Below are 21283 nucleotides of genomic sequence, written 5' to 3'. Positions count from 1 at the left end.
AAATGGACAAAAAAAAATGCTTTATCTCTTCAGTTTTATTGCACGTGTCACAGAGGAAGATAATAGGTGGTGCACTTCCTCCAACTTTAAATTCCTGTGAAAATAATCAGTGATTTCTCTGTTGCAACATAACAATTTAAAGGCGCACAAACTAGTTTGCTTAAACTGCTGTGCAGTTTCTTAAGATTAAAGTTGCTTCAACACATTGAGGGTACGCTTTGCTGTTGGATCTGCTTTAGAGTTAACTACTGCGACTTTGCTCCAAATCAAGACAAAGATTGTTATTTCCAGGTATTGAGAAGTTAACTGCCTACATCCTTTTATCAGAACCACATTTTTAAGTCCTCAAAATATCCTTCTCAGTATACATGAGCACTGTTCTTATAGATAAGTCTTCGCTGAATTCATTTATCAGTGATATGTAAATCAGGTGGTTTACATTATGCTGTTAAAAAGGGTTGCAGAAACTCATCCATAAAAACATTGAGTGGAGGAAGGAAAAGGCAAAAAGGCAGCCAAAGGGCTGGAAATTAGTTAAAAACTCCTTCCTGCCAGATGGTGTGCTGTATTTATTTGATCTGTCCTGCATTCCCCTCAGGTTTGTTTTTTTAGACACAATAAGACTCTCATTTGCTGCATCCACAATCATAAGAGGTGGATCAATTAGCACAAAGGGAGCCGGTTTGGTTTCTCACCCTCGTTTTTACTAATCACATGTAGCTCATCAATTAGGCAGGGAAATGGATGAATGGAAGAGGGGATGCTGAAGTCACCATGGGGACCTGATAATACAACGTTTTCTGAACACCCGTCCTTTAACCAGGATGCACCGTTTTGGATCAAAATGTTTTTTTTGCCTCTTTATCGCTTGTCCTCTGTGTAGTCAGACAGTTGAGGTTATGATTTTGCTTCTTTCTCCACAATAAGGTAAAACAAATTCACGTTTGCTCTGCCACCGTGCAACATGTCATCCTTTGATAAGCACCAAATGACCTATTTAACATGACAGGAGTGAGAGCCCTAAATGCTAACCTGATTTCATAAGCAAATCAGGTTGCATCCCACATTTACAACCCCGATGTCCCTGCTGCCAGCAACTCAGATGCTCCTCAGTTTGTGGTCTCACTGACTGAATATGTAGGACAAAGCGGCTTCATCTCCGTTAATCTTTCAGAAGGACACCTGATGCCGCACCGTGCCACCTGTTTGCTGGGAACTGCTTCCATCCACTGAGCATACAAACAGGGTTATATATGCAGCCTCAGCCAGGAAGCTGCAATGTATATGAAGTGCAGGGGTCAGAGACAGAGTCAGGGCCATCTGGTGAAGCAGTGAGTCTATGCTTTACTGTCAATGCAGTTTCACCAGTCAGAAGCATTGTAATAACTGAAAGTCCCACAAATGGTGAAATGGAAATAACAAGAAAACCTCAGGGTGACTCAAACAAAATATATATATATATATATATTTAAAGCTATATGAGCCCTTTTTTTGAAAAGCTGCAAGCAACAGCTTTCTTATGTTTATGGTTTTTGATTTTGTGTCATAAAATTTACTTTCATTTACTTTCTTCAAACTAACAGAAGAAAGTGGATTTCTATGTGTAACTATGGCTTATGCAGTCAAAAAAAAAAACACTGTCATCGTTAACCACAGTGCATAACACGTTCCCTAACACAGGAAAGCTGTCTCATTCGTCAAAGCAGAGGTCACCTGGAAACTTTGGGAAAAGAGCTGCTGACTTTGCATCTGTTAGATAATCTGATGATGGTTACATCCCATAAGCCTTGTTGACTTTATGCTTCCATAAGTTCGACTTCTTCTCTTTTTTATTACATAGTTTAAACTGAAACTAAAACTACTTTTTTCTTGCATCGTTTACATGTCTGGCATTTGAAACAAAAAACACCTCAAACAAGCAGACATCAGGAACCCTGCAGTTTATATTGCGATGGAGATGGAGTTGAAAATGCAATCATACACCTGCTTCAACAAACCTATTGTCAACTGGACAAAGCAGTCAACACTGTGAGGATCACGTTCTTTGGTTTCTGCAGTGCATTTCACAGAATTCAGTCTGATTTGCTTTTCCGGAAACTCCAGGAGACACAGCGGGAGGCCACATTGGTCAACGAATACCTGACAGACAGACCAGTCTGTGAAACTGAAGGGTCATGTGGGTCTTTACTCTCACCACTCCTTTTGACTCTGTACACTTCAGACTTCCTGCACAAGTCCGACTAATGTCACCTACAGAAATATTCAGATGGCTGATGAGTACAGAGAGCATGGAGAGAAAACATTCATCTACTTTTGAATGCAAACAAAGTAAAAGAGATGATTATAAAATTTGAATAGATGCTACTGGAGGTGATGTAATTGCAATTAATGTCAGAAATGCATCCAATTTACAGTTCACAAAACAATAGATGGAGTGTCAGCGGCAAGATTTGAATTTTATCTACACTTTAATTGCTGATCAGTAATTGAGAAGGTGAGCTGATTTTAAAGGTGGGAAAGCTTTGAATTGTTTCCTCAGGAGGATTCAACTATACTAAGCAGAGCAGCTCCAGGCTCGCAATCTAAATTTTGTAAGAACTTTTTTTATTGTGTGAGACAACAACCTTGGTTGTTGATTGTTCATTTTCCATTAGTTACGTGGCATATTATTATGCTTGGTTCACTTTCTTCTTAGCTAAAAATCACTCTTGAATGGTTTTATATTAAAATTACAATTATAATATTTCAGACCCCATGCCTCCAGCCTGCCATGTTTTACAAACAGATTCTCTTTTGTCAAGTCAAATCATGTTTATTTGTATAACACATTTCAGTAACATTAAATGTCATTAAAAGAAATCCCTCTAAACAATGGAAACTAATCAGACAGGCTTTCTTGGTATTCATAGTGAGGCTAACCAACTGTAATTTTATAATCCTGGAAGATTTTCATAAAATTACACCCAACATTTGCATTTCTACAGTATTTAAAATAAATGCTCTCATGCAGACAGATCATCTAAAATAATTTCTTGTTGATAAAATAATTATTTTATCTACAATAAGCACATTTTCAGGCTAAATCCACCGGGTAGTGGAAGTTTGATGCTCTACCTCTTTCCAAGGGTTTCCTTATAAACAAGCTTTCAAGAAAACCCAATTTGAACATCAAAGGTAAAATGTTGTCAATTTCGTGCAAAGAGAGTTCCTAAAGCATCACACTGTCTAATCTTGTTAATTCTGCTCCCTCGTTTGTCAAATTGTGCCTCTTGAATAGATTGAGGAGCCTTTTTCCTTGATGATGTCTTATTAGCAGGCTATCAGCTCAACTTGCAGCCCCTTCACACCTCCTCCAATGCCTCTCTCTTCTTCCCACACTCCACCGGCAGGCACTGACATTTCTGTAATGAATGTGCCTCATTTTCAGAATGTTGCCCAATTAGGTGTGAGACTATGAGCTGTGGGGAAAGTTTTGTTGTATTTGCGCCAGAGTGATCCTCTAATTAAAGATCCAAGTAAATTAGGCTGAATTTCTGAAAAGGACATGGTTGATGGCTAACTTGTCCTTTGAAAAGATTCATTGCCTTACATTAGATGTTGTTAAAGCTCGGATTCTACTAAATGTCGTGACTCGTAGAGTTTATTGCATTCATCAATATTATCTGTAAATGTAAATGAAGCATACATTTTACAAAGTAAAGTAGTAAAAGGCTGCAGATTATAAAATGGAAACTGACCAGATTGTACCATGATGTTTGCACCACCAAGCTGCCTAAGTGGGATGTTGATCTTGTACTCTTCCTTTTTCTTCCGCCAAACACAGCAAGAGGAGTTTGTACCACAAAGTTGACCTCCTCCCCTGCTCTGATTTTTCTTTTCTAGTTAGCACTGGGAGCACCTGGAAGAAGGAAGAGGAGTTTGATTTTTTCACAGATTATCTGTTTCATACCACACTGTCACGATACAATGACAGTTTCAACAAATATGTAAAAAAATAAATAAATAAAAAATCTTATATAAAAGTTACATACTGCAGCTTTAAAGGATGTAAGATATCAGCCATGTAGTTTGCCAATAACGAGACACAGCAGACACAAGCAAGAAGATGCTCTGGTCAGACAAAACTAAAATATTACGTTACAGAGATACAGAGGAAAGTAAACATCACATCATTTTGAACACAAATATATTTCAGGGTGGTGGCAGCAAAATGGTGTGAGGGGAGTCTTTTCTCCAGCTTTAACTTTCAGGCTTACAGAGATGCAAAGTTGATAGAAACCCCAAAAGAGTTCTAGCTGGATATGGAGCAAAGAACTTTATAAAATAGACTCTGTGACGTTGTTTGGATTTATATCTGTCAGTTTTCTTCCACTTCACAATTGTGCACTGATTTGTTCTGGTCTGTCCAACTGGTGGCCAACTCCAGTGTTCAAGAGTCGGTGCCCTGTATGTTTCAGATGTTTCCTTGGCATTCAGCACACCTGAATCAAATAAATGGTTCCCTATGAGGCCACTGCGATACTCAGGAGAGAATTCAGCTGTGTTGGAGCATGGCCACATTTACAACATACAGGAAATCAACTCTCGAGGACTGGAGCAGGCAGATGTTGCACGTTCATTACATAAAGTCGCAATGGAACAGCTGAATGTTGTGGTTGTAATGCGAGAAAATGTGAAAAATATTCAATGAGTATGGAAATTTTTAAGCGGCACTGCTTATCTTTTGAGGATATCCTACACAAGAGATTTCCCTGTTTTGCATGTTGAAAATTTCATCCTAAACAACACTCAGCACCTGTGATGCTTATCACACAAGAGAGCCTAAACCGTAGAATCTAAATTGTCATACAAAACTACAAACATAACACATGTCAGACCTTCAGAAAATTTAAAAGAATCAATACTTTGCATTAATCTTTAGAACTAACATTTTTTGTTTAATGTTTATCAATTAACAACAAATAAGTACTTTTTCAGAAAATCCCCATTTGAAACTTGCTGCTGCCTAAAAACACACATGATGCAATCTCAAATATTTTTTTTTAGATATAAAAGAGTCATATTTTGACAATACAAGCTGAGAAATTACTGCACCAACTTTAATTGTTTTTGAAAAGAGCAAAATGTGAACATGCAAACACAAATAAAGGCTTCGTACATAAGATGTTGAAATTAATAAAAAAAAAAATCTGAAGTTTAATATTTTTTAGACACCAATGGAAACTTTCATTTACATAGGGATTTTGGATTTGGAGTGCTTGGGTGGGCTCCACAGAGTTCCTAACAGACAGTAACTTCACCAGCACTACACAGTACATTCAGACCTAAGTCTCTGGATAAACAGGGTGGACAAAGCAACATGTCCCCAATTTCTAACAGAAAATAAGGATATTTGTTATCAGTTCTAACAACTGTGGGGATAAAGTGTGACATAATTAAAATATTGTTTCTCAGCTTTATAATTAGGGTTTGGACTGCTGAAACCTCAGACCAGTGGTGGTTTCTGATATGGGCAACGTGGGCAAACGCCCAGGGCAGCATCTTGTGGGGGAGGGGATGACATGAGCAACCCCCCCCTTCCTGCATGCATGTCTTCTGGCTTCATCTGTCAGGGTAGTAGCATCAGAGTCAGTGACTGAAAATAGCTCAACAGACTGATTAGAAGGCTCATTATGACCTCTAAGAAATTATTCTGCAAAGAAGAAACCTTTTCATGAAGAAGGATTCTTCAGAAAATCAAGAAGAGTATGGACGACCCTGTTCATGCTCTTCACCAGACTACTAATCAACATCAGAATGACTTCAGTTAGGGGCTTCTTCTGAGTCAATCCTTCCTGCCCACAGCCATCACCATATCAACATCAACTCTTTGAAGAAACTTGAATTATATGCCTTGCAAAAATAACATTTAATTTCCCTTCAGGGATCAATAAAGTGTTTTTGAACTAAATTCAGTTGAATTGTAATATACCATGTTTAACTGATACTTCTGATATTATTTGAATAATAAAAAGTTGTTGCTCAGGCATATTAGATCTTGATAAGAGAACAAGAAACAAGAGTGTCAAAAATAACCTCACTCAACACTGAACAGAGGGATGAACATGTGAGGAGTCACAAAGTAGCAGCATGATGAAGTACTCCTCCACAACATCAATGTACACTGCCAACATTTACCCAAGGTATGGCCCAGTCTGCTCATTTTCCTGTTATCTTTCACCTTTTAATGCGCCTGTACTGCTGTGCATCTAAGGAACATGCAGATGGAAAATCTCAGTCACACTCAATAGAATATGGCCGCTAATGAGCATTTTAAAATCTGAATCCCCCAGTGTGACCCAATGCCTGAGTTCATTAAACATGAATTTCTCTGTAAACGTGCAGCGCAAATGAGGATATTCCAGACAGAAAATGAGGCCGTGGATTATTTGATTCCAGGGATTCTGAGGCTGCTGTTGTTTACAGAAGCCGGCGCCTTATCTTACAATTACAATGATTGTGATCTGCATCCTCATTACTAATGAATAATTTCTTCCTTTACTTACAGTTATAAACACAACCCATGGACTTTTTCCACAATTTTTGACGTCATAACCATAAACCTTTGTGGTTTATTAATACCACATACATGGTTTTCTAAATTATCCTGTGTCCATTTGTCGACCTACCTTAAATCCTTTTAAGATATACAATTTGCTGCAAGTAGGTTCAAGACCTTTGGAATAGGTACATCTTTGTACAACAAAATACATTTTTGCCCATACATGTTTTTTTTGTTGTTTTTTTTTTCAATTGAACTAAGGTAACACACATTGCTTTGGTTATTCTGGTATATATAAGAAGCCTTGACATAAATAATCCCATTGTAGATCTGGATGCATAGCATGGTTTTTCTGTTGGGCAGTGAATCAACACCTAAACAACTTATAGGTTTTCTTCCAGAATTCTAGTGCATTTAGCTTAATCCATCTGCCCATCAACTTCACAGCTTTCCAGTCCATGCTAAAGAAAAGCAAAGTGGTGCTGCAAACCACCATGTTTTGCAGTGGGAACGATGATGCTGTACTACTTTGTGTACATAAAATAAGAAAGCCTAAACAAAGTTTGTGGTGCTAATGTGACAAAATATGGACATGTGATATGAACAATTAATTCCAAAAACACTTTATGTTTCACTCCTGCCAGAGATTCTATCAATGCTTATACTTTAATCGACAATCATAAAGTAAACACAAAAAGTAAGGAGACAAGACAGGCAAAATAACCTATTTTGGTCATTTCAGAAAAAAAGTGACCTGTCCACACACCACACATTGATGGGTACTTTCTTTCTTTCATTGCTCCCAGTTTCCTAAAACTCAACTAGCACATTCTTATTGAGCACCTTCCCTTAAGAGTAAAAAATGAGAACACCAAGGCCTGTTTTCTTTCTCTTTTTTTTGTTCAGCAGGGAACTGACCTGTCACATAATAAGCGGCGCTTGTGTGATCATTATTCACTATCAGTGGCCTTTCGTATCTTTCATCAAACTGGAGCTGGGTCTCAGTGTTCAGCTGGACACCTGTCCTCTAGAAAAGTGTGACATGCAGGTGGGGGAGGAGCTGCACAGATCCACAGCATAGGTAGGCGAAGCTATCGACAGGGAAACTATTACTGTAGCTGTGCACTCTGCAAATCTGGCCTTCATGAAGGGGTAGAAAGAAGAAAGCCATTGTTGAAGAAAGCAATTAGAAGTCCTGTAGTTTGCCAGAAATCAGCTAGGGGAATTTTTGGCCTACATACAAAGTACCATGAGTTTAGAAAACAAACACTGCACATCACCCAGGACACACCAGCTCCAAGGGTTTTAACAGGAACAGGGAAGGAAAGTGGTTTGGATCTGGGTTGTCCAATTCCAGTGTTTACGGGTCATTTTCCCGCATTTTAGACATAACCCTGCTTTATAACCCTCATAGTTCAAATGGCTGAATTGGCTACACAGCATGTCATCAAATTCTGCAGGATCAGGCTAAACACTTGTTCTTTCGAGGTGTCTTGAACCAGGAAATAATCTATAACAGTACGCCTACCGAGGACTGACCTGACCGGTCAGGGGTCTGCAACCTTTACAGTCCAAAGAGCCATTTTTGCCCTCAGGCAAGCAAATAAAACCAATTTAGAGCTGCAAATATTACATGACCGTTTGAATATATATATATATTTTTAAATATAAATGTCTACAATAGAAAAGAACCACACTTTTATTTATATTTCTAGGCATTAAAATAAAGAATAACTATATTTTGCAAAAAAAAAACAAAAAAAAAACAAGATACATTTTCTTCTTTTGGATGTCGATATTTCTGCAAAAATGATGTGAAGAAAAAAGGGTTTTACAACCTACTGGCAAGAATGGCAAGACTTGACAATTGTTGGGACACCCTCCAGCTTCTTTATGTTAGTCTGATCATATATTTTAAAATAAAATATACTGAACCTTGTGGATGTAACTAGAGAATCCGAGAAGATTTAAGGGATGTGAGTAGTTTTGCTAGACACTGTTTATATTCATTAAGAAGGAAAACCTAGGAGCCCAGGAGGTGTTCATTTTTAGTCAAAAACTGTCTGCCCTTCTGTCATGACCACCAAATGAAATTAGACCAAAGCTATTATTTTTAGAGCAGCCGCATGAGATGGGCCACAGGTCTCGAGACAGACGACAGACCTAGAAAATCTACACTGCCTGTGTATTTTTGTAAAAAGAAATAGAGCTACCCGTAAAGTCTATCATTTCCTGAATAAACGGCAAAGTATTTGAAAGTTTTTAGTTTCGTCAGGGTAATGTTTGTAGGATGATGCATTCTGCTCTCAGCAGGATGAAATTGAAGTTTTTTGTTTTTCTTTTTTTAATGTGGCAACCGGTGGCATAAACCATTAGGCAGAAACACCATAATGAGCCAGCACAGACAAAGCACCCAATTTCCACGGTGTCGGCTTTCCTCTGGGAGTTCTGGTGATAATGACATAGCTGTTTGTTACTTGGTTCTGAGCTGAATCACGAACACGCAGCCCGAGGCCTCTCTGTCCTCAGTTTCTGGAACAAGAGAACATCATTAGGCCTCATCACTTATCAGACAAGCGTTATTTAATATATCTATTTATTTAAGCTGCCACAAATTTGACTTTACCAGCCACTTATGAATTGTTGAGAAAGACATAATTCAATTTTCCTGCACATTTTTTTCCTTTTCTTTTTTTTTCTTTTTTTTTTTTGAGACTACACAAGTCTTCCAAAGATAGAATTAAGGATTACTTACACTATCAGTGGCTTTAAATTCACTTAGTCTTTTAATTGCAATATTTACATAGTGAAAGATAGTTAAAGATATTGACACTGCATGGAATGAATATGACTATTTCCCGTTAAGCAGTTAAAGACGTGCAGCAAGTGCCATGTTCTTATAGACATCATGTAAACCAACCTGCTTGTAGCCCCTTGTGACTAACTGAAACGCAAATATTAGGTTTTCAGTTTTTCTTTCACTGGGCCCTCCATTAGTTTTAGCTTTCTGGCTCGTATCCACACATTTGATGGGGCACTCAGCAGTGAATTTATTGTTTGCAAAATCTCTCAAGCATGCTGGCTTATGAATATTTCATGTGTTTTCCCTTTTATGATATTAGGGGGGAAAAAATGGAGCTGAATAGATTTAATTGTTTTGGAAACTGTTGTGGAGACAGTTTTTATGGTTCTGATTTTTGACTGAACCAATGACAGCCAGAAGTTTACATACAGTAATCTCTCGTGTGAATCAAAATGGCAGAATTAAATCTAAAGTTGCTTTCAATGAGCCAAGAAGTTTTGTTTCTGTTACAGCAATCGCTATAACTGCTTTTTTTTTTTTTACTGATGATTTTTATTACAATAAGCTCTTTATGATGGACAGCATCCTTGTTCTTGTTGTAATCTTTACATTTTTCCAATGATTCTCAAAGGATGATATTAACTTTGGACTAACTGTAGCTATTCGTAGAAAGCTTGAATTGATGGATCTTAGAAAGTTGCTGTAAAACTATTCTGTTATAGTAACCATCAACAAGGTGGATATTTCAGCAAGCCTCATTCCAGGTGGATATTTCACCAGGTTGCATTTTCTAAAACCTTGACATTGTTCACTTTTTTGCTGATAAATTTTAATTTTTAATTTGTGTTTTTGCGTTTTTGTTATTTGTGTTTTGTTGAGAAATGCCAACTGAAACCACTTTCTTCTAACTGGTATTTGTTTTCATTTAGGTTGATCATCATTAGTAAACATAAAATTATTTAAACATACTTTTTAAAATATACATTTAAAAATGTATATTTCAATAAGCCCTATTTCTGAGTTTATGTCCATTTCGTTTCACAGATTTATTTAGTTATTTATGCATTCATTCATCTTCGACATGTACTTATTTCTGAGCTACACAACTTAAACTAACATGCGAACAGAAACAATGAGACGTGAAATAATTCACATAATAAAAATGTGACGGAAACACGAATCAAAACATACTACGTCACAACCAATTCTTCCACTCTATTGGTCAGAGTCTATGTTTACTAATATCTGATTGGCTACCTCCTTGAGTTCAGAGGTTAGCTTGTTTGATAACTTGTACTATAGATAGAGGCGTTTTTTCTGCAGGTTTGTGCTCAGTAGTTCATATTTATTAAAATGTAGAACAGCAGTACCACACAGGTGGAATGTCGCCGATGTATTTAGTCTGTTATCAACCTTAAGCATGTTTTGCGGCAGCCAGTTGAACATGCTGACATTAGCCTTGTAGCTTCGTCCAGTAATTAGCTAGCTTGGTACCAAATGACATATTTTTAAAGCTGACCTTAGCTGGTCGTGGGTTTAAAAGCGGTGTATCAGAGTTATGGCATCCGTCAGGCTTCTGTGTTTGTTCAATGGGAGGGCTGCAGGCTGGAGCAAAACATTAGCCCGGACTGGCTGCAGAAATGTCTGCAGTTCACCTTCAAGGCTGCAGAGCATGTCAGCCTGGGTCATTGATCAGTATGGCTCTAGTGGAGTTTTGAGGCACACAGAAGAAATCCCTATCCCGACTGTTAATTTTGCACATGATGTGATGATAAACGTCAGCGCGGCCAGTCTCAACCCCCTGGACCTGAATATGAGGGGTAAGTGCTATTCTGGCATTATCAGCAATAATACAAGACATAATTATTTAAATGAATATGCTTTGCAATTTTTTTCCTCTCTAGGGGGCTACGGGGCTACATTGCTTAACTTAAGGAGGGATCCTTTGTCTGTGGTTAACAGCTTCAGTGAGTTTCCACTCATTCTTGGCCGTGATCTGTCAGGTGTAGTAGTGGACTGTGGGTCTGGGGTCACCCACTTTGCTCCAGGAGATGAGGTAAGCACTTCAATACAAATCTGTCTTAGAAAAATGAAGAATATACACAAAGCACCCTTTGATACAAAAATAGAATTCAATCTTCTTTAACATACTGTACCACCCACCCCTTCATTTCTCAACATTTCCCCATGCTACCTTACAGAAGTTCTCCAAGTTTCTCAAACTGTTGGGAACTTTCTTATCCACAGCCCTCTTCATTTGTGACTCCACAGATTTTTTGTCAGATGTTGTTCTGCATTTGGTTATGCTCTGCTCAAACTTAATTAATTTTTTTTTTGTCCTGACATACTGATTCTATGACTGGTTGTACCTGTGATGTTAGAAAGTTAAATCCCTCTGCTCTCTTAGCAGACATAAAAAATTTAGTCTGAAAATTCACTGCTGTTTGAAAGTATTCATAGTTTTATTCATTTTTGCAAGAAACTGTTACATCTGGGAGAAAAAGCAACTTCAGATCATGATACCACCAGTAGTTGTCAGAATTTTTTTTATTTTTTACAATTTATTCAGTATACCTTTACTGTTATCTCTTAGCAGCATCAATTTGTTGTTTTGTTGTTACTCTGTACATGTTTATTTTAAATACTAAAATGTAGAATTTATTTGTACTCTTCTCCCGGTTCATGCATTTGTGCAGTGAAACTTGTAATATTTTGTTATTTATCTCCAAACTATGGGTTTAAAGGAAGTAAATGTCAAAAAAGGACAGCAAAAAAAATTCCCTGATTTAAAAGATTTGCATGATTTTTGTTTGACTTTTACCAAAGAAGATTGAATTCTGAAATGAGATCTGACAAAAGAAAAAATCTCCTTCTTTTTAATCTATTTTTAATCCATACAAGTTTTGAACCTGGAATTAGCCATGTAATGTTACATAACATTTTGAAAAAGGACAATTTAAAATTTCTATTAAAAAGCTATGATGGAACCCCTATTTTATTTTGATTTTTAGGCTTTAAAATAAAGAACAACATAAAACTTTTGAACAAAGAAGATGGATACATTTTTATTTTATGGGATGTTAATATCTGTGGGGAAATTATGTATAAAAAATGAAAGTCTCAGTTTCCAGCTTACTGACAAGAACGATGGATCTAAAAAAAACAAACTAGTACCTTTATTCTGTTGTGGAAATTCGGTGGAATTATTCCATTAAAAAAAAAAAAAAAAAAAAAAAAAAAGGACAACTGCTAAAACCTACATTTGTTATTATATCTCTCTTCAAGACATTACCGGTACTTGATTTTAGTTATTTATTTTTTATAACTTTTAGCCAAAATTATTAAGAGCCACAGGTGCAAACCTTGATCTAGTCTTCCTACTCCGTTTTCTTTTCTACCTTCTGTTTTTGAAGGTCTTAATAAAGTAGTAGAAATCTCAGTCATACATTTATAATGAGACTAAGCTCATAAGAAAATTCTGGAGATTTAAATAATAAAAAAAAGTTTGGAATGTTAATACAATGATTTTGAGAAACCCTGAATATTCTTCAGTTACATTCAGGAACAAAGCCCACCACAGATCAGTACGCTTTTCTTTAGGTGGTGACACTAATGGGCACCTCAACCTACAGTTTTTGTAACAATCAAGCTGTTGGAGTAATTCTTAATTTGAGGAATAGTCCACAGATTTTCAGTGTGGTTGAGATCAGCAGTTTCCAAAAGCTTAATGCTAACCTACTTTATATATTCCAAAACTTATTTTGAAATGGATAAAGCATAGATAATTATGTTTGAAATCCATCAGTGTCTTTCTCGATTTGAGATTCAGTTGGGCAATTAAGGGATTGCCCTTTTTTTGATATTCCTTTATTTTTGTACAGTAACCCAGTTTTCACCACTAGCCTCACCAGCATCCTGCCTTACAGTTCATACAGTGTTTTTAAATTCTAAAAGTCATACATTCCGCCTGCCAATGTGGCCAGAAAATTTTATCTTTAAATAATCTGACCTTAAAGCTTTTCTCCAGAAGCCCATAGGGTCGTCCATGTGGGCAGACTGTGAGCTGATCAGCATAAAAAAAAACTGACACAAACAAAAATATACATCAGTCATTTGTAATTTTTTCTTTATTTTCCCAGTAATTCACAAACATTTGGAACCATGTTGACACAGCCAAAACCGACGAGAGCCATTTTATCTCACCCCCATTAAACGGCAAGAATTATAATACATAATCAAACCCTCTGATTATGTATTATAATCAGAGGGTAACGCAGGTTACCCTCTTATTATTCATGGTCCTTTCTTGGAACTAAAAGATTCTCTTTGGTCGGTTCGTACATTAAGGTGACTCATAATAATTACGGACGCCTACTATGTTGTCTCCCACATGTCCACATTAGTGTCTTCTTGTAGGCTGAAATGCAATTTTGCGAATTCGTCTGCATGTGAGCATGATTAAGGAACAGAAGGACACATGGAGATTTCCAGCAACATACTGTTCGCAGCAGTGAGCCGCCCGTTTAAAAATATCCTTTAAAGCAAGTTAATTATGATAAACGGCAGGAACCGTCTTCTCCTGGATGGCTGATTAGGCAGACTAAGACACCATGAGTGGGCGGGTAATTTCAGCTGTGTTCACCTTGTTAAATGTCATGTTGGTCCTCTAGGTGTGGGCTGCTATTCCACCGTGGAAACAAGGCAGCCTGGCAGAATATGTGACTCTGACAGAGTACGAGGTGAGACATAGAGGCTGTTGTATAACATTGGTGCATGCGCTTAAGGTTAATTAGAAGTAATTGTCTGCTTTTCATTGAAAATCTAAAAACGCACTGCAGAAAATATTACTTCGAGTGATGGTGTGTTACGCAGCCCTGCTGTGTAAGCAATTAGGATTAGGTTTGTTTGGTGGCAGTAGCTGCTGTGGCAGTCTAATTGCAGACGCATAATTTGGCCTGTTTTCTTTCTGTGTTGTATTTCTCTCATTCTGCAGCGCCTTGCTTTTGTCGCAGCTCTTTTAGGCTTATTTACGACACTGTTTTTGTTTGCTTTGTTGTAGGTTTCCTGCAAGCCAAAATCACTGAGCCACATCGAGGCTGCCTCCATCCCCTATGTAGCCAACACGGCCTTCTCTGCGCTTGTGAATGCAGGTGGCCTTTGCAGGGAAAGTTCCTTGAATAAAAGGCAAGAAGCAGCATAACCTTGGATAAACCTTTCACCTTTCAGAAGCTGTATTTTTTTTTAATTATTATTATTATTTTTATTTAAAGAAAATGTAAGTTATGCCTGATGAGGAAGGAGTCATTTCTGTAAGTTTGTGTGTTAAAATAACTGTAGCTCTTCCTCCTCTTTTCTTCATCAAGGTAATAAACAGAAGATTTATTTTATAAACCAACCAAACCTTATAAAAGTATTAACATCTTAAACGTCTTCAGACAGGGTTTCCTCCAGTAAAGTAGATAAGATAATTAAAATTATTTAACCAGAATTGGGTAATTATTATTATTATCTTTATTCCTCTTCAAACAAGCTTTTCTGAAGAAAACTATTCCCACAGGAAGATGCTGCCACTACTTTGTTTCACTGTGGGGATGGTGTGCTCAGGATGGTGCGCAGTGGAAGATTTCTCCACAACTTTTTACTGAGATTAAATTAAACATAAGTTGGCTCTTGGAGCTGTTGGTTGCTCCTGGATGTGCTTTGGTCATGTGGAATCTAAAAAACAAACAAACAAACAAAAAAAAAAAAAAAACTTTCAAATTTGTGGTTTTAACTTGGAATATGTGTGAAAAACAGCAGCGATTTTTGCGAATCAATTTCAAGGCATTAGGTCATATCTTCCAATCCTACAATTTCCTTTGTACCCCAGGATGATGTGGTTTCTGTTGACAGCATTGCTTAAATGAGTAACACGATAAATAACCTGGTTTTTTTTGTTTTTTTTCTTTGTTCCTCCTCAGAGTTTTGATCACTGGAGCATCCGGAGGTGTCGGAACATTCTCAATTCAAGTACGGTACTCGAATTCATTTTCTGTTGTTTCTGGAACATTTGACTCATTAACCAAATGTTTTTCTCATAAACAAGAGACAAACTTCTTGCTGCCAGTTTACATGTGTTTTTTTTTTGTATGTATATATATATATATATATATAATTTTCTTTCCAGTTATTAAAAGCTTGGGGTGCCCATGTGACCGTTACCTGCTCTCAGAACGCCGAAGGCCTCGTCAGGGGCCTTGGAGCCGATGAGGTGGTTGACTACACTGCAGGAGATGTGGCTGAACAACTGGAAATGATGGAGAGGTGAAGAGATATGCTTTGACAAAAACATATTTTAACCTATCTTTCAATAAGATTTGGTTATATTGAACAGCTTGTGGCTGTACCTTTAGGTTCGACGTTATTTTGGACAATGTGGGAGGAGATACGGAGGAATGGGCCACGTGCCTGTTGAAGCCCTGGTCAGGGGCAAAGTATGTAACGCTGGTGTCGCCTTTACTCCTCAACACCGACTCCATGGGGCTGTTGGATGGATCACTTCATGCTGGGCTGACCCTGCACAACAAAGCCTTTCAGGTAAACATGAATCGCTTGAATGATTCTGTGCACAAGTTATCACCTCCAGATGCACATGAGTCTGTATTTGTCATGAGTCCATCAGTTTGGGTGGGGATTTCTGAACAAAGGTGTCATGTTTAATGCTCAACAGTGCTGCAAGAAAGTTTAGCTTGGAGTGCACACCTGTTCAGACACCTGAAGTTCCCTCTACATGTTACTTCCATTCAGTTGATCAGATTAGTTGAAGTTCTGGTACGACAGGGAGGGAGAAATCGTGTCGTCACATGACCAGGCTTCATTGGCTGCCTTTCAGACTGTAGCAGGAAATCGGACCTGGAGTAAGGATTTCAGACTTTGATCTTCTAATTTGGTGAAGGAGTGAAGTTTGAGCTTTTCATGACTGCAATGCATGAATCACACAGGACAGGGTGGAGCAGCTGTGGGGACTGAGTCAAGTTGGCCTGGTCCAGTGAAGGCAGCGATGACGGCACAGCTGGCCGCAGTGGGGCTGGCTGGCTGCTAGTGAATCTGTGCATGCGAGGAGATTCGACTTGATTGGTGTGTGCGTGTGCGCGTTTTTGCCGCTGACGCAGCAGTATTTGGTATTTGTTCAGATTACAGCCGACTGACTGACTCTCCCCACCAGCAAATACCAGCATTACAGCATGTCTTGCCAAGCCTTCGAGGCCTTTTGTCCATAAGAGCAGCCAGCTGGTCAGTTAGGTGGGGCTCAGCTGCAGCGGCCTCACCACCACCATCTAGCTTTCATCTCATCACATCAAGGAGTTCATAGCACAACTGAGCCCTCTAGTGGTCAATGTGCAGATAGCAGGAACCATGTATGTTTCCTAGATCGACCGGACCTTATTCCAGTCTTTAGGTGATCGGTGTCCTGCAACTTTTAGATGGACTGCTGCTCCCGCTACTCTGACTTAAATAATTTATTTACCTCATCAGCTTGTTATAAACTCAAGATGTCAAGAATCAGTCAGGGACCACTGCTGCAGATGTTAGAGAAGTGTTAAAAACATCCCTTGAATGTCATATAAAGCTTTGAAAAAAAAAAAAATCTACTTGCACCTTGAACTGTTTCTATGTTACATCAATGAGCTTTATAGATAAAAACATTTAAGTAATCAAGACGTTTTTTACAAATAAAAATCTGAAATGTGTGCTCTCCATTGTGAAATTAGCCCTCTTTACTTTGATAGACCTCAATAAAATCCAATTTAAAAGTGTAATTCTTCTCTGTATAAATCCAGCTGTTCTGTGGAGGTTTGTAAAAAAAAAATGCATCATGGATGCTAATAACCACTGTAAACAGGTCAGAGATAATGTTGTGAAGACATTAAAAAAGAGGTTGTAAAACAGTATTGCAAGCTTTTAATGGGACAAAACTAAAACGGACCATCAAACCTGAACAGTGTGGTGGGAAACTGGTTAGAGTTGTATGGAAGACGGATGAAACGAAATACATGGTAACACTGAAGAAGAGTTGAGACTAAGGATGGAGGTTCACCCTCTACCAAGACCGTGACCGAATGATGTTAGAACGGACCAGTCAAAGTCTAGACCAAACTGGAATTAAGAATCTGTGGCAGTATAGCAAGACTGTGTTGCTGTTCACAGACCCTCTCTGTCCAATCTGACTGACCTTGAGGTATTATCCCAAGAACAACCAAACGGAGTAGAGACTTGATGCAGTAACTACAGAGAAAGGTGGTTCTTTTGACTTAAAGGGACATGCCACACTTTTCAGTTGTTTTGTAAAATATATTTTTACTTTTTTCTTAAACTATGTCCTTCACTTAACAGTTGCTCATTGTTTCTATTTCGGTCTATCACCGAAAATCCTGTAAAGTACATTAAAAGTTGTGGTGTAATGTAACAACGTTTAATTAAGAAGGCTCACTATCTGCCATGCAGCAGAGTGCAAACGTTCTTTCTACACGAGTTTAGCTTGTGTATAACTAGTTTTGGAGGCAATGACTTCAGGTCCCCAGTAAAATAAGTAAAATGGGATCACTTTCTTGCTTCGAAACACATTTATTGGATACAGATTAGGGCTGTTGTAAACGAGTATTTTAGTAATCGAGTAATCTATCGATTATTCTTACGATTAATCGAGTACTCGGATAAAAAAAAATTATAAAATGAAATATTGGTAAATCTGGCATAATACCGGTGTTACTATCAGATATCAATATCAGTCCAATTTTTCATATTTGAGCATCCCTAACAGTTGCTTTTTTGTAGTTTAGAAAACTAACCTGTAACAATAATAGCTCACTTTCTAAGTTAACCAGAAGAAAAGTTATAGAAAAATCTGAAATTATATTGAATTTAATAACAAAGAGGCAGGCTCACAAATATGCTTATAAAAAATGTCTACAATCCAGCTTTTAGTTTATGTATTCATCTTCAGTGAGTTTAATAGATTAATTAAACTCACCTTGCCACCTAACCTGTCACGCTTTGGGTTTGAAAATACGGGAAATGCCGCCTGGAGTGGGAGGAGAGGGCGAATGAAGAACGTAAGATGGAGGGGAGGAAATAGTCCAGCGGACTGACGAACCGTTAGACCGGGGGACGAACACGGGGGGAAGCAATACGGGATATTTACGACACCTTCACTGGTCACACTCAGAAACTCATCTACCAGCCATGTACGATGCGCTCCGCCACCCGTTTCTTCTGACCGGGATATGAAATTTATTGTGCGGTTCGTCGGTAAAGCTACATTTACACGGTAAGCATCAGCTACTCAGCCGCCCGCCCTGTTCAGTCTATCCGCTCACCTCAGCGCTCTTCCCGCTGTTCGCTTTCAACCAGCAGCCCCGGAGGAGAAATGCTGCCGTACTCCAGGCATTCCCCCAGTCATTTTAAGGATGCTTATTGGTTCCCCAAAAACGATAAAAAGTCGGGCATTATCATCAATCAATAAAATCCCCACGGGCCAATCTTGAAGATTGGACTTTATGCCGCTGAGACTTAGCTTTTGTCAACAACTCAGAGGCGGAAGTGAGAGCTCCGCGCAACGCAAATGAAGTCCCGGCCGGAACACGGTGCGCTAACTAATAAAACATAAATTAACGAAGCTTCGAGGCAGGTAAATTTTCCTCGAGGAATTTTAGTAATCGAGGTACTCGAATCATTCGAGGAATCGTTTCAGCCCTAATACAGATCTGCTTAAACGCACAAGAGAAGCAACAATTTGATGTCCTAAAATAATATGGACATCGATTAATGGCATCGTTGCTTATTAGAAATACCAACGAACCGTTTCATCAGTTGTCCTGATTTGTTTTATTTCTCATTTTTGCTTTCGCTCTGTTTTGCCTCCTAGAACATAACCTGCAGCGGAGTTTTCTACAGGTGGGCATTTTACGCTCCCGACGGTCCCGCCTTGGATGAAGTCAGCCGGCTGGTGGACGCAGGGAAGGTACTGCCTCAGTGCTGCTTTCATATTCATATCATGCGAAGCTGACATTCAGAGCTGTGGGTGCTGACAGAGTAGCAGAGTTAGAAATTGCCTGATTTGCACAGCAGCCGCAGCCCGACAGTGTGCACCTCATGCTGCGATGGAGATCATGGAGAGCAGAAATAACGAACATGCCGGGGATTCCCTACATGCCGGTGTTCAACGCTTCCCCGCGGCTCTGTAAATGAGCGAGAATCAAACTCCCGTAGTGCCTCGCTTGGTTTAGCTGGCAGCGAGGCGGCGTGCGCCGCCGGCGGGGGGGGGGGCGATGCGAGTCGGGCGCCAGGAAACTGTGAATGGATTTTAAAACAGTGCTGAGCAGCCAGTCGCCGAGGCGTGTGGACCCTCTGTCCTTTTGTCCTGGGGGGCTTACAGCTTGCCTTACACTCTGACCAGTGGCTGGAAGCCGGGGAGCAAGCACACACACACGCACACACACACAAATAACAAAACCCCCACTGACTCACTCACACACACACACATCCACTATCTGGTCTGTAGTGACGCCATTGCGCCCTCCATTCATTGTTAAAGACAAGAGCTGCTGACCAGAATAACAAGCTGAGCTGCCTGTGCTGGACTAGCAGAGGATTGTCCAGCCTCATCACATTCTTAACCTCTCCCTCACATTTGGCACTGTTAAAGCAGAGCTTATGTTTATTTTCAGTCCTGAATTAAATAAATCACACGTGTATAATTGTATTTTAATTTTCAAAACCTGTCGGTGTTAAAAAGATAAAAAAAACAAAAAAACTTTTACTTCTAATATTTTGTAAAGCAAAACAAAACATCAGCTCATCACTTTTGAATTTTAAGGCATGTCTTTGTCCAAAAGGCTACATCTATGACTGTACATGTGATCAAATTGATGGATGCACTTTTTTTGTGTGAGATTATTTTTCTGCTGTGAAATATTATTTTAAGACCTTGTTATCAGGTCTTAAAATGACTATAACCACTGCAGTTTGTAGTTATAGTCACTGTTTTGCAGCGGGAGAGACTACTGTGTTCAGTACTGGCTCATTTTATCCTGAATCCACAAAATAGAACAGAGCAACTTCAGTCAAAAACTACAGGATCAGAAGGCAGGGAAATTCCCTCATGAAGCATTTGAATGAGAAAAAAAAAAAAGAAAAAAAAAAGCCCACTGCAAATCTAGACAGGTTCATAATTTTTCACCCAACACCTACTGAATCGATTCTACTTTAAGCTTCAGAATTTTTCGTTCGTTCCAGATCCTGCCGGTTGTGGAGGCCCAGTTTCCGTTTAGCCAGGTGCCTCAAGCGTTCCAGAAGCTGGAGGAGGGCCACGCCAGGGGGAAGACTGTCGTCGAGGTGGCTGAAGACGCCAAGTACACAGAGGCCGCGGAGTTTGAGCAAAAAGCGCAAGAAACGACACTGCAGCAAAATTGAAGACGAAAATTGCCAAGAGAATCCCTCGTGCGCTTCTTTGACCTTTCACAGTGCTACAATTCACAGCAACAGAGTGTGAACTCCAAGTGGGAAAGGTCACGAGCGGAAGAGAAGGGAGAAAGCCAAATGATGTTTTTCTTACAGCGCTCACCTTTCTGCGCCATTTTCTATTTATAAACGGTGTTTTAATTATGCTGTGTTCATGCTTTATTGAAATTAAAGTACATTTAAAATGGTGACATTTAAAAGTTATTCCATGTTTTATATATATATATATATATATATATATATATATAAAATGGAATTTGGTTTAATCATCTTTAAAGGTTTCTCAGTAAAAGACTTGAATTTGTTTGTACTCGTTTGTGTTTTCTTGCTGGAATAACATAGCCATGTATTGCATGTTGCATGTTTACATTATCTGAACAGAATTTTTTTTTTTTTGAGAAAAATAAATTCTCATTAAATCAATCCTTTCCACATTTGTA

At 38.7% G+C, this 21283-nt stretch overlaps 1 protein-coding gene across 1 annotated transcript; it reads left to right on the top strand.

The window, feature by feature from the left end:
- The first annotated feature begins 10605 nt into the window (after positions 1-10605).
- On the top strand, positions 10606-21266 carry LOC106920672 (NAD(P)H oxidoreductase RTN4IP1, mitochondrial-like). The gene is made up of 9 exons (XM_014991825.2): positions 10606-11164; positions 11249-11400; positions 14015-14083; positions 14404-14528; positions 15305-15353; positions 15511-15647; positions 15737-15920; positions 19249-19344; positions 20619-21266. The coding sequence occupies exons 1-9, from the start codon at positions 10903-10905 to the stop codon at positions 20793-20795; spliced, it is 1251 nt and encodes a 416-aa protein (XP_014847311.2). The 5' UTR covers positions 10606-10902; the 3' UTR covers positions 20796-21266.
- The last annotated feature ends 17 nt before the right edge of the window (positions 21267-21283 follow it).

Source organism: Poecilia mexicana, unplaced genomic scaffold (genome assembly GCF_051168715.1).
Source record: "Poecilia mexicana isolate PSO_F unplaced genomic scaffold, ASM5116871v1 scaffold_21, whole genome shotgun sequence".
NCBI lineage: Eukaryota > Metazoa > Chordata > Actinopteri > Cyprinodontiformes > Poeciliidae > Poecilia > Poecilia mexicana.
The sequence above is the reverse complement of the archived record's forward strand: the minus strand, read 5'-3'. Positions and strand labels throughout refer to the sequence as shown.

Bases quoted from the DNA above. Each gene is read 5' to 3' on its own strand.
- LOC106920672 (XM_014991825.2), top strand. From the start codon at position 10,903: ATGGCATCCGTCAGGCTTCTGTGTTTGTTCAATGGGAGGGCTGCAGGC. The intron at 14,529-15,304 runs GCAAGAAGCAGC...GTTCCTCCTCAG, and splicing joins GAAAGTTCCTTGAATAAAAG to AGTTTTGATCACTGGAGCAT. The intron at 15,921-19,248 runs GTAAACATGAAT...TTTGCCTCCTAG, and splicing joins TGCACAACAAAGCCTTTCAG to AACATAACCTGCAGCGGAGT.